The 14,151-nt window shown below is 37.7% G+C and overlaps 1 protein-coding gene across 1 annotated transcript; it reads right to left on the bottom strand.

The window, feature by feature from the left end:
- Window positions 1-11,393: 11,393 nt before the first annotated feature.
- LOC135607485 (exocyst complex component EXO70A1-like) lies at window positions 11,394-13,830 on the bottom strand. Its single transcript, XM_065099349.1, has one exon. It carries the CDS (start codon window positions 13,643-13,645, stop codon window positions 11,627-11,629), a length of 2,019 nt encoding a protein of 672 aa, XP_064955421.1. The 5' UTR covers window positions 13,646-13,830; the 3' UTR covers window positions 11,394-11,626.
- Between the last annotated feature and the right edge of the window lie 321 nt (window positions 13,831-14,151).

Genomic DNA, 14,151 nt, shown 5'->3' with positions numbered 1-14,151 from the left:
TCTTTCTTTTGACATTGATTTTGTAGATTTTGGACACTAAATACTTACCCAAACGTCTGTTTCAAATGAGCCTATAGATGTTGCAGAACAGGAATCAAAATTTCTGACCCTTCGATACTAAAATACCTATAAGTCCCTGTTGGAAATTCTGATTCGTACCAAACTAACTTCGTTCGAAACTAGACTTATAGACCTTTCTTTTGACATATAGAATGAAAAATTTAGAATTCAAATGCCTACCCTATTATCTATTGAATCTGACCCTATGAATTCTACAAAACAGTGATTTTGTTTTTGACCTCGTGTTACCAAATCAAAGGTAACTCCTTGTTGGAAACCATGATTCGTACGAAACTTATTTCAACAGAAAATAGATTGATATATCTTTCGACAATAGCCTTCTTGAGGGTATTGGAGCATAATTGACAATCTGAAGTATTTATCCAATAAGCCTCTCGAAATCTGTCAGAAATCGAGCTTTGATCGATTTCGCATCTTCTGTTTTCATTCGTTTGGAAATAGATTTTGTTCAGTTCCCTTCACTCAATTGTGGCTTATATTAATGTTTAAATTCTCATTTGTTCTTGTCTATAAATTATTATCATTCCTGAACATATTGTGTAACGTTTATACTATATCACATTGACTTATATAGGCACATGTATAACCTATTGTTCCGCATTTGCTTTCGATGTGTGCCTATTCTAGTTTCATTCCTTTGGATATCGAATTCATCTAACCTTCTTATTTGAATTGAGTTGTATGTGATTGCTTGGATTCCATGTGTGCCCTTGCTTTCATTTCCTTTCAAATCTGAATATAATTGTGAAAGATTATTGCTTACTTCGTATTGACTCGTAAAGGCACATGTATGTTTTGTTATTCCGCGTGTGCTTCCGATATATGCTATTCATTGTTCATACTATCCTTTTGTACTCTGGTGTTTGTGGGATATTGTGAACCATCGCCATAAATGGTGAAGGGAGTTATGCATAGAGCCTGAGATGCTTTGTCGGCCTCTATGACTTCACTCAGACATGGGTGGATGGAGCTCCCAGACGTGGGAGACTTATGTTTGGTGGTCATTCAGAAATGGATGTACCATATTATGTATGGTCCCACTTCACCTTCTGTATGCTTGATATGGTATCCAGAGCTTTGGTTATGTGTTTCTATACATGCTTTGGATATGAATGCAACGTCAAATTCGATATTTGAGCTTCTGTTTCGTATTCATCTTTGAAATGCTCCGAAATGGTCCATACGCCATTGATATGTTTTGAAATGTTTCATTTATCATTGATACGCTTTGAAACATTTCGTACGCCTTTGATATGCTCCAAAATATTTTATTTGTTATTGATATGCTTCGAAATGTTCCATAGGTTGTTGATATGCTCCGGAACATTTCATATGCTATTGATATGCTCCAATTACTCTATGCACCATCTGTTATGAACCAAATATGTTTGATTGAGACGACATTTATGATTCTGCCCTAATGAGATTACGTCTATGAATTATTATATTCTGCCTTGCATTTTGAAACCTTATTTGTTTGGAAATTGCCCTCTTTTACCATGGATATGTTAGTCACTTGCTGAGCTTTATATGCTCACCCCGTTGTTGTATAAATTTTTCAGGATAGCTTGTCGCTCGCTTAAATGTTAAGATTGGGCTGAGGCAGTGGAAAGCTAAAAGATTTTGGGCAGATCTTTATTAGTATATATGTTTTTGTTGTATAAGCACACTCTGCGTCTAATGAAATGTTGACGATGAATCTAAACTTGTGAATTTTGTATAAGTTTAAAGGACCTCTCGTGTCTAGGATTCTGGAATGTTAAGTTTAATTCGTGTAATGATATGAACTTATGGTAAATGTTGGTTTTATGATTTTATAGACTCCCATACTTGTGAATTTATGTTGTAGTTATTATTTTGGTGAGTTGGGTTCAGATTTTATGAATCATCGAGCGATGTGTTGTATGTTTATGAACTGCACAGAGTTTATAAATTTGTAGGTTATAGAGGTGAAATTTTGATCTGAATATTTTCTTAGTGACCTCAAATGTGTGATTGGATCCTAGATAGATTTGTGATGAAAATTTTTAAAATTATCGATATTATATTTTGAGGGGCGTGACACTACCGCTCAAGCCAGAATGAAGCAGCAAGCCGACACACGACGAAGTGAAAGAGAATTTTCAATGGGAGATTGGGTTTATCTATGCCTACAACCATACAAGCAACTCTCTATCAACACTCGAGCCTCCATGAAGCTATCCCAACATTTTTATGGGCTCTATCAGATCATAGAGCGTATTGGAGCCGTGGCGTACAGACTTAAATTACCTTAGGATGCCAAAATTCACCCTGTCTTCCATGTATCATGCCGAAAGCCCAAGTTGGGAGAATACAAATCACCCTAGATCTAACTGCCCAACACAACTGAGGATGGAGTTATTCAAGCCCAACCATAAGCCATCCTCGATCGCAGGATCGTGATGCGTCGCCGACATCCCTCTACTGAAGTACTAGTGCATTGGAATAATCTACCACTTGAAGGCACCACATGGGAACCATATGAGGAGCTGAAGACCCGGTTCCCTAAGTTCATAGAATCTCAGCCTTGAGGACAAGGCTGATTTGAAGAGGGCGGGTCTGTTAGGACTCTAGCTAGGAGAGTCCTAATTGAGAGGGACATTCATATAAAACCTACCTAAGCCGACTCTTATTAAAGAGGTGAAGAGACCCGCTAGGGTTAGGAGGTTGTTTCTTAGAGAAGAATTAGGAGTTGTAAGGGAATAGGAGTCTTAAGTAGGAGTCCTATTAGGAGTTGGTTAGAAGTAGGAGTCTTGAGTAGGAATCCTATTAGGAGTTAGGGTTTAGAAGCCCTATAAATAGCCATGTATTTCTCCTCTTTTCATAAGCAATAGATGAATCCTTTCTGCAGCCTTTGAGCAGCAACTTGGAGGGAGGAACCCCTATAGAGTTCCAAGGAGGCCGATCTCCTAAAGAGATCAACCCCAAGTTTAGAGTCTGCAAGGGTTCTAATAGAGGAGTCCAACACCGAGCAAGTTGCTCATTACGCCTTAATGGCCATCGGAGAAGAGGTAACAAATTTAATTGATGTAGATTTATCAATTGATGAATTATTAAATGCTTTCCATGACTTATTTGATGAATGTAAAATAATTAGTAGAAAATATAAATTGCTAAAAAATAAGCATAATAGTCATGTTAGCAATTTTGATAAATTAAAAACTGAATATCATAATAGTTTAGCTCAATGTGAAAAATGTCATGATCTAGAAACTCTCCAAAAGGAGAACTTACTACTTAAGAACGCCTTGAAAAAATTCGAGGTTAGTAGCAAGTCTTTGAACATGATCCTTACAAATAAGGATCACGTTCCTAAAAGAAGTAGAATCAGATTTGTGAGAAGTCCTCACCAAAATCCAACCACCTTCATAAAAGGCCCCATCTTACATGTTCGACACCAAAGCAAATGCAACTTTTGTTGCAAATATGGACATAAAACGCATCAGTGTCCATTCAAGAAAATTAGTTTGAACAAATTAATTTGGGTTCCTAAAGGAACCATGATAAACTCTATGCAACATGATAAACAATGTAGATCAGTTTTTGAGGCACCCAAAAGCAAATGGGTACCTAAAAATTATCCTTTCTTGTAGAGACATACACCATCACAAGCTAGGAGCAAGAGATGGTACCTTGATAGTGGATGCTCAAGACATATGACCGGAGATCCATCTCAATTCTCTAAGCTCACTAGCATAGACGAAGGCTATGTCACCTTCGGGGATAACAACAAGGGTAAAATCATTAGCAAAGGAACCATAGGTGGTAACAAATCCAACTTCTTTATTGAAGATGTTTTGTTAGTTGATGGTTTAAAACATAACCTCTTGAGCATTAGTCAATTATGTGATAAAGGATATATCGTCAAATTTGAATCTAATACTTGCATCATTGAAAAACCACACAAAAACACATCTATGATTGCATTAAAATAGAATAACGTATACACCATTGATATCAATGATCTTTGCAAAGAAATGTATTTCTCGGTTTTGAATGAGGATGCTTGGCTTTGGCATAGGAGATTAGGTCGTGCTAGCATGAAACTAATCACTCAAATATCATCCAAAGAACTTGTACGAGGAATTCCTCATATCAAGTTCATCAAAGATAATGTGTGTGATGCTTGTCAATGAGGAAAACAAATTAAGGGTAGTTTCAAATCTAAGAATCAAATAAGCACCTCTAGGCCCTTACAATTAATCCATATGAACTTGTTCGGACCAATCTCTACATCAAGCCTAGGAGGTAGCGAATACGCCTTCATCATTGTAGATGACTATAGTAGATATATATGGACTTATTTCTTGAAACACAAAAATGAATGCTTTAGATATTTCACCAAGTTTTGTAAACTTATTCAAACTGAAAAGGGTTTTATGATTTCAACAATTCGAAGTGATCATAGTGGTGAATTTCAAAACCGTGATTTCCAAAAATTTTGTGAATCTAATGGATACAACCACAACTTTTTTACTCTGAGAAATCCTTAACAAAATGTAGTAGTAGAAAAAAAGAATAGAAATTTACAAGAAATGGCAAGAACCATGTTGAATGAACATAGCCTACCCAAATACTTTTGGGCCGAAGCCGTAAACACTGCATGCTATATTTTGAATAGAGTTCTAGTAAGACCCTTACTTACCAAAACTCCCTATGAGTTGTGGAATAATAAAAAACCCAATGTTTCATATTTTAAAGTTTTTGGGTGTAAGTGTTTTATCTTGAATGAAAAAGATGCCTTAGGAAAATTTGATGCTAAATCTGATAAAGGAATTTTTCTTGGTTACTCTTCGGTTTCTAAAGCTTTTCGTATCTTCAATAAAAGAACTTTAATTATAGAAGAATCCAATCATGTTGTTTTCAATGAAATTTTCAAAATCAAGAAAAATGATTTTGATGATAATGTTAATTTTGATTCTTTGAATTTAAATGAAACCCCTTCTCCAACTAACAACTTGGATGCATCCACTTCCGAAACACCCTTACGCAAGGATTGAAAGTATGTAGATGCTCATCCTAAGGAGCTAATCCTATGAGACACATCTAAGGGGGTTCAAACATGTTCTTCTCTTAAAAATTTTTGTGTCAACGCCGCCTTTCTCTCCCAAATTGAACCTAAATATATTAATGAAGCCATGAAAGATGATTCATGGATTATCGCAATGCAAGATGAGTTAAATCAATTTGAGAGAAATGAGGTGTGGAAGCTTGTTCCTAGGCCAAATGACAATTTAGTTATTGGTACTAAATGGGTCTTTAGAAACAAGTAAGATAAATCTGGTACCGTGGTTAGAAACAAGGCTAGGTCAGTGGCCAAAGGTTTCAACCAAGAAGAAGGCATCAATTACGAAGAAACATTCGCTCTTATAACTAGATTAGAAGCCATAAGAATGCTCCTTGCCTATGCTAGTAATAATAATTTTAAGTTGTTTAAAATGGATGTTAAAAGCGCTTTTCTTAATGGCTTTATTTCTGAAGAAGTTTGTGTTGAACAACCTCCCGGATTTAAAAATAATAGCCTCTCTAATCATGTGTTTAAATTAACCAAAGCTCTCTATGGTTTAAAACAAGCCCCAAGGGTTTGGTATGATAGACTTAGTACTTTTCTTATTGAAAATAATTTCACAAAAGGCAAGGTCGATACTACATTGTTTATCAAGAATTTTAAAAATAATTTTCTCATTGTTCAAATTTATGTTGATGATGTTATCTTTGGTTCTACAAATGAATCTCTTTATGAATCTTTTGCTAAAACCATGAGTCTCGAATTTGAAATGAGTTTGATGGGAGAATTAACCTTTTTCTTAGGCTTACAAATTAAGCAACTAAGCAATGACATCTTTCTTAGTCAAACTAAATATGCTTTAGATCTGCTGAAAAAATTTAATATGGATAGCTCAAAAGCTATTAACACCCCTATGCACACCTCCACTAAGTTAGACGTTGATGAAAGTGGAGAAAGCTTCGATCAAAAAACTTATAGGGGTATGATAGGAAGTTTACTTTACCTCACTACAACCAGACCAGATATCATGTTCAGTGTAGGACTTTGTACTAGATTTCAATCGAACCCTAAGATATTTCATCTCAAAGCGATTAAAAGAATACTTAGATATCTTAAAGGTACCACAAATCTAGGATTATGGTATCCAAAATCTGAGAATTTTGAGTTTTATGCTGATGCAGATTTTGCTGGGTGAAAACTATATAGAAAAAGCAAATCAGGAACATGTCAATATTTAGGACATTCCCTTGTTTCCTAGTCATCTAAGAAACAAAACTCGATTATATTATCAACAACCGAAGCTGAGTATATTGCAGCTAGTGCATGCTGTGCACAAGTTGTATGGATAAAAAACACCTTAGAAGATTATAAAGTCCATCTTAAAAACATTCCCATTAAATGTGATAACACAAGTGCAATATGTTTAATAAAGAATCTCATTCAACACTCAAGAACAAAACATATTGATATTAGATATCACTTTATACGAGATCATGTTACTAATCATGATGTAATCATAGAGTTCATAGATACTAAGCATCAACTAGTTGATATTTTTACAAAACCTCTAAGTGAAGAACAATTTGATTTCATAAGAAGAGAATTAGGAATGTTGATGTGTCCGAATGCATAAACTTGTTAAAATTATTTTTCGAACTTTATTGATTGAATGATCAAATCAGTTGATTGCCATTACATGCCTAAAATAACATGTTGGAAATTAATACAAAAATTTTCATAACAATGAACATGTTTTATCTTCATGATTGTATTTGAAAATATATAGTATAGTCTTGTCCGAATGCATGAAAGTGTTAATTTCATTTTCAGATTCTCTTAACTAGTGGTGTCCTAACAATCGGATTTTAACTAGTGGTGTCCTAACAATCGGATGTTCTCGATACATTATCCTCTTCCGAACTTAATATGCATATGTCACATTGAGTTTGATTCTCATCATTGATTTTTGACATATGGAATCAACTAGCAAATACATCTCTCACACACTTATCATGTGAAATTTTTTTTTTTTTTTGAGAAATTGATTTGATGAAATGATTCCTGTTTGTAAATTCCTTCTTGAAATATGGATGATAGTGTTTTTACTTGCATGGATTTGTTTCACATACATATCTTGATCCTTGTAAAAATGAAGTATAATTTTATCTCTCATTGATTTTAACTTCATTCAAAGTAAACTCACAAATAGTTGGTATCACAAATAGCTTTCCTCCTTCATGCAAAAAGATAATAACAAATAAAAAGGAAGAAGTATTCAAAACTATCTTGTCATGTTTTTCTTGAGATGTTTGCATAATTGGTATCCTATCACTCACTATTGGAAAATAACATGAACCTAGTTATGGCATGAATAATTACCGCACTTATGCTTAGAATTTGCTTATATCGTTCTCCTTTTTGTTGATGACAAAGGGGGAGAGATATATGAATTGATACTATGAGTATTGATGCTATGATTATGCCATGCTTGCATCATCAAAAATATATGAATTGATGATAACTATAACGGCCATATTTGCATTATGCCATGTTTGCATCATGTTAAGATATCAAGAACTTACATCGTAATTTTACGTGTTGATATCTTACCATGTGATGAAATACTATGATTGCTAAAACACTTAAAATGTGTGCATCATGTTAAGATATCAAAATCTTACTTCAAAATTTTACATGTTGATATCTTACCATATAATGAATTGCTACCATTACCATCATTCACATTTGAAATTTGAAAATGGATGTCAAGCTTTGACATCATTTTCAGAGAGATACATCATGATAGGAATCATGATAAGGTTAAATAATTTTAACTTATCAATATGTCTCTTGAATTTAAAGGCTTTGAATTCAAGAATGGTTTATAGATGGGGGAGTTAAGGTTAACTTCGTTATCAATTGATTGTCACCATCAAAAAGGGGAAGATTGTTGAATCTCAGATTTTGATGATGAAGTCAATTATCATTTGTTATCTAATCCATATGTTGAGATAAGTGTGAAGGATTAACTACGATGGAAGAAAGACATACAGCAGCAATTGCGCTAGAGTCAAGACTATGATCACATTGGGAGTTCGACGAAAGTCCGGACGATCGTCGGAGGTTCTGCGAGAACAAATCCGAGAAGTCTAGGAGCTAGCCAAAGAAGCTCGTCGGAACTCATCAAGTGGATCATCGCAAGTCCAGGAGTTTGTCGGAAGTCCGCCGGAGCATCGCCGAAGGTTTATCGGATGTTCGCCGGAAGTTCGTCGGAAGCTCACCAGAAGAAGCGATTGACGCACCGGAGCAAGTTGTAGTAAATGTCTTAAGAAATGTCGTAGTTAGCATGTAGATTAAGTTAAGAATGAGAGGTGATCCCATTAACTTAATCTGAGGGCAATTGGGCCCTTGACAGATCCAAATTGGGCCGAATGGATTAATCCATTCGGACCAAAATTCCTACCAAGTGGGGGCACCGCTCAGGAGGCAGTCTCCGAGCATGATTGGGCGGTGCAACCGCCCCAATCAAGCGATGGCACCGGCTGGGCTCAGTCTCCGAGTGAGATTGGGCGGTGCAACCGCCCCTAACAAGTGGTGGAACCGCCTAAGCTCGGTCTTCGAGCTCTGCCAGGCGGTGCAACCGCCCCTATCAAGCGGTGGCACCGCCTAGAGGCTCAGTCTCCGAGCTGTCAGGTGGTTGTACCACCCTAATTAGGAGGTGGTACCGCTAGGACCCCGAAAATCCGGGAAAATATATTTTTGAGCTCCAAATTCAAACCAGTTTGGGGCCTATATATACCCCATCCTTTCCTGCATGAAAGTGCACCGAAAGCTTGATCTTACTCTATGATTTTAGAGCTAAAAAGTGTTGTAAAGTCTAGAAGTTCTCCCCCCTCTTTTCTTCCAAGTTTTGATCTTTCAAGAGAGGAGAGAAAAGTTTGTAAGGGTTGTCTCCTTAAGATGAGACAATTTTGGCTCCAAATTTGAATCCATTTGGGGCCTATAAATACCTCACTCATCCCTGCTCGATAGACACATAAATTGAAAACAAAAATTAGGGAAAACACTATTTTAATCTTGTGAGAATTTTCCTCCTCTAGCTATAAGTGTTAATTTTCAATTTAAGAGAGGGATGAGTGGCTTGTAAAGGTTATCTCTTAAACCCGTGAAAAGAAGAAAAGAGTTGTAAGAGGGTAATTGGTCTTCGCCCATTGAAAAAAGACTGTTATTGGACACTAGTAGCCTCAACGAAGGAGGAATCGAGAGTGAACGTAGGTCTCAACGATCGAACCACTATAAATTTAGTTTGCATGTACTTTATGTTTTTTATTTACATTGCAAACTGATTTCTTTCTCTCACTACACTTACGAACGTGCTTTAAAGTTCAACTCTTTTCCAATATCGATTTTCATTGAATGAGAATTTTCAAACCGACGTTTCTTACGAAAGTACTAATTCACCCCTCCTCTTAGTGTTGATTTCGATCCTAACAATATGATGCTTTTTTAATAATTTATATTTTTTACCAACTAATTTATATTCATCAAACAAGTCAGGAAAAACATTAAGTAATTCATCATAAGGTAAATTAGTTTCGGTTGAGTCGCATACCTCATCATTGAGAGTCATCAATGCGTAGTTCACCACCTCGTTTTCATTGGTTTGCTCCTCATCTTCGGATGAGCTCGATTCGTCCCAAGTCACCTTAAATGCTATCTTTTTCTTTGGCAGCTTCTTCTTCAATTGAGAACATTTACTTTTGAAGTGTCTCGGCTTCTTGCATTCATAGCAAATGATTGTGTCTTTTTTAAGTTCATTTTTGTTCTTATTATCTTGTTTTACAAAATTTATTTTGTTTCTTCTTATAAATTTTTTAAAATTTCTTATTAGAAGTGTTAATTCCTCATCATCACTCGAGCTTTCGCTCGAGTGGTCTTCTTTAGTTCTAAGTGTCATATCCTTCCTTTTTTTTGGAAGGTTGTTCTCATGTTCATCATATTTATCATGTTTATTATGTGCCTTGCACGTCATTTCATAAGTCATTAATGACCTTATGAGTTCATCAAGTGAAAAATAATTCAAATCCTTTACTTCTTGAATAGCAGTTACTCTTAGGTCCTAATTTTTTAAAAGAGATCTTAGAATTTTATTAACAAGTTCAATATTAGAAAAACTTTTACGAAGAGCTTTCAAATAATTGACGACATTGTAAAACAGGTGTACGTGTCTCTAATGGTCTCGCTTGTTTCATTATAAATAATTCAAAACTATGAAATAAAATATTAATATTAGACTCTTTAACTCTACTTGTGCCTTCATGTGTTACTTCGAGTATGTGTCAAATGTCAATGTGTAGTTTAAAGAAAATAATTTTTTCTGTAAATCATTCAACTCATTCATTAGTGTAGATGATTTTTTAAAACCACATTCGATAATATTCCATAAATCAAAGTCTATAGAAATCAAAAAAATCCTCATACGAGTTTTCCAATACGTATAGTTCGTTCCATTGAACATAAGAGGACGAGTGATAATGTGACCCTTAACCTAAAATATGAACCTATTAACACTAAAACCAAGGAAGTTTGATTTTTTATAAAGCTTAATTATCTTGATGTGAGGACTTAGAATGTTATCAGCCTTTTCACCAAAACATCACATTATGAAAAAAAAAAAAAAAAAAGTCTTACTACATTATTTGTTACATAATTGTAAATCAAATCGTTCGTCCAGAATAAATTATGCTAAGCATGAGAATAAGGTCAAAATCTTACACGAGCAAATAAATCAAACAACAAAAACAGCTAAATCAGTATCCCTCAAGGGGATAATATCATCTTGACCACATGCTGATAAAATTCTTTTGATGTTAAACAAAGAGGCATTGGGTTAAATATTTAAAAGATGACAATTGATCCACGTCGTGGATGATAAGAAACTGTCTAGAGGGTGTCAAAGCTTACGTGAGAGGAATGAAAGAACTACATTAAGTGTTCCCATTGGCCTAAGTAACGGCTTTAGAAAGTAGTAACATGAGGTTGGCTTGCCAAAAATATATGTTCAAATTCATAAAGCGAACAAAGAGATAATGATGATTCTAAAGCATCAAACAGGATATTCTTTAAGATAGCTAACTAAGACCCTCTGACAAGATAAAAACATTAAGTGTTCTTGATACTGGGTAATTAAATAGTTCCTTGCAATATAAGACATACCACTATCGAACAAGCCATAAGTTAACCTAAACAATTCCAACAGCATATCTAAGTGATATTGCTAATATAGACTAAAAAGAATTTCAAAATATTAACGCTTGAGAGAGACTGTACATACACGAGTCCTTCAGTAGCTATATGTGTTCAACATGACAACTTTGTAGACATCTAAATACCATATCACAACAAACAAACTAATTTGTCAGAAAAAAGAAGAAATAACTCAAATGGAAAATATTACGTTGGAAGAAGTTATACAGTCACAATAAAAGTTAAATCTCCCCTTTGGCCAGAATTCAATTAAGGCAAGCTAAGCTTTCTTCTAAAGTGGCTTGATGGCACAGGCAACCCCTCGAAGAAATCAGCCAAACACTTCTCCAGATCCTCCACTGTGTACTTTATGTACTTTGTTGAATGCCATGCACCCTCTAAATAACCACCAAACCTTGCTAGAAATGCACGATAGGCTGGAAGTATCATTTCTGATATTGAAATCCTCAGCTCAGCTCGCAACTGTGGATCTGGAACCTTCCAAGCTGATTGAGTCTTGTATATTTCTTCAAAGGCAAAGTTAAAGCTCTTGAATTTTTCTTTGAGGACCGTCTTTGACAAACCATGGGAGCTTCCAACTAATCCCTCATCCTTCAAAAAAGACAAGACCTTAGTCCATGAAGTTCTCAAATACTGCATAGAATACTGCCGGATCTGACCCTGACGCTTACGAACCCAGTTATCTCCTAACAGAACCATCAGCTCGGACTCCTTAACCTTCTGGACGATATAGAGTACATTGTTCATCAAGAAAACATATTGCATCCCGGCATCCTCATAAAGTTTGGATTTCTCCTCCAGATTTACTTCCAGATATGACATTAGCAACAGCACTCGGTGAGCCACAGGGGTCATGCTCTCACCCCCTTCTGAGCTATCTCGACCATCTATGCTACCATCCTCAAGAAGCTGATTGAGCAAGGTGCTATACTCAACAAGCAATTTGATGTAATTCATCACGTACCGGTTGAGAGGATGGATCTCACCACCTGGCAATGCCTTCTTCGAAGTCTCTCCTTGAATTGCATTCCCAAACTCCACAAGTGTGCCCCTTACTGCATCCCCCATCCCTAAAAGAACCCTTTCTACCTCCTCGCAGATGAAATCCTTAGAATCCCCCAGGAACAGGTCCCCAATGTCTGGTAGCACATCCGCTAGAACCTCATACATGCCCAGGATGCCAAAGAGCCTCTCTGGCGATCGCTGACCTTCAGCAATTGCCTCTCCAAATTTTAGTAAGTGCATGACGCAGAACTTTGCAACCTCATCAAAGCATTCCTCCTTCAGGTCATCGGAGCCAGCAAGTATTTGTTCGCAGAGCTGCCTCTCAGCTGAGATGACCCCAACAACGAGCTTCAAAGCTTGCATCCAGTTCTTCATCTTCTTATCAAGAGTCTTCCAATCCATCCTTCGCACCTCCTTACTACTAACCGTGTCAGCTCCAAGAACAGTGAGGCAATCGGCCAAGATATTACAGCGAACGCTGGTATAAACCCGGCAGAGGTCATTTCGGGACCCAGCCGTGATCATCCGATCAGCGATCTGCCTAAGGTCGGAAATTGCTTCAGGGCGGATCAAATTGGGGATCTGCGTCTCCGAGAGGGCGATTGTGGTGGCCCGTGCCACAACGCATTGCTCTGACAAAGGCGACCCTTCGACGTCCTCAGCAGCAGCGTCACTCGTGGGGGATCGGAACGAGAGGAAAAGCCTTTGGATGGAGTCGTGAAGGTTTTCGGCGTCAAGGACGTCGGTATTTTGGATCATCAAGTGCCGGAACTCGTCGCCGAGGCGGCTGATGGAGATCTGGAGGGTCACCTCGGCGCAGGCCAGGAGATCGCCTCTGGAGGTCGCGGTGAGGGCGAGGACCTCGTCGACGGCGGAGAGGTACTCGGCGGCGGTGTCGGGGGAGTCCCACAGAAGGGAATCCGGATTGGAGGGATCCCAATGGAAGATAACCCTCTCGGCGGCCTTGAGGCGAGCATCCACCTCGGATTGCTCGCCATCGACGGAGGACGAGGAGGGGGCCTCCCCGTCGACGGCGGAGAAAGGGGCTTCGTCGTCGACAGCGGAGGAAGGGGCTTCATCTTCGCCAGCGGCGCAGGAAGAAGGGGAGAATAGGTCGGGAACCGCGGAGAGGCGGCGATCGAAGGCGGAGAGGATGCGCATCATGTCGTCGGCGGCCTCGGAGGTGGTGGCGAGGCTCCTGACAATGTGCCTCGCGGTGGCGATCACGTTTTCCGACCCGTCGGCCCTCGGGGCCGCCGCCATCGCAGCTCGCCGGAGATCCAAAACGCGGTGGCTAGGGCTAGGGTTAGGGTCGGGAGGACGGCAAAATGAGACCGGAAAACGAGAAAACGAATGCGTCCACGGGACGTGAACCTACCATCTAGTCTACTTCTCACTTCCATTTTTCTAACTTTTATTATTGTTATTATTACGAATATCCACCAGGAAGGTAGAGAGAATTTTCTCAGGACTTTATTACTTTTTTCGCAGGGATATCCTGAGAATTGAGATTTGTTTAATGGGATTAACGAGAATGTGGATGCTTCAGGAAACACTTCGTGTTCTATGAAGATTTCTCGTAGGCAATTGTTGACTTTGGTCTAAGAGGATTATTCTGTTTGCTGTACGGGCTCCCCTTGGTTTCCCTTTAAAAAAAACCAAATTAGTGTCCACAAATCTTATTCTTCGTATTACATTACCGCAGTCCAAATTACACTTAGAAACAAATCCTTCCTTGATTTGTAGTTGTGTTTATTTGACCCACTGCG

The sequence above is a fragment of the Musa acuminata genome, chromosome BXJ2-3 (assembly GCF_036884655.1).
Source record: "Musa acuminata AAA Group cultivar baxijiao chromosome BXJ2-3, Cavendish_Baxijiao_AAA, whole genome shotgun sequence".
Classification (NCBI taxonomy): Eukaryota; Viridiplantae; Streptophyta; class Magnoliopsida; order Zingiberales; family Musaceae; genus Musa; species Musa acuminata.
Note: the sequence above shows the minus strand (reverse complement) of the source record. Positions and strands in the feature narration are given on the sequence as shown.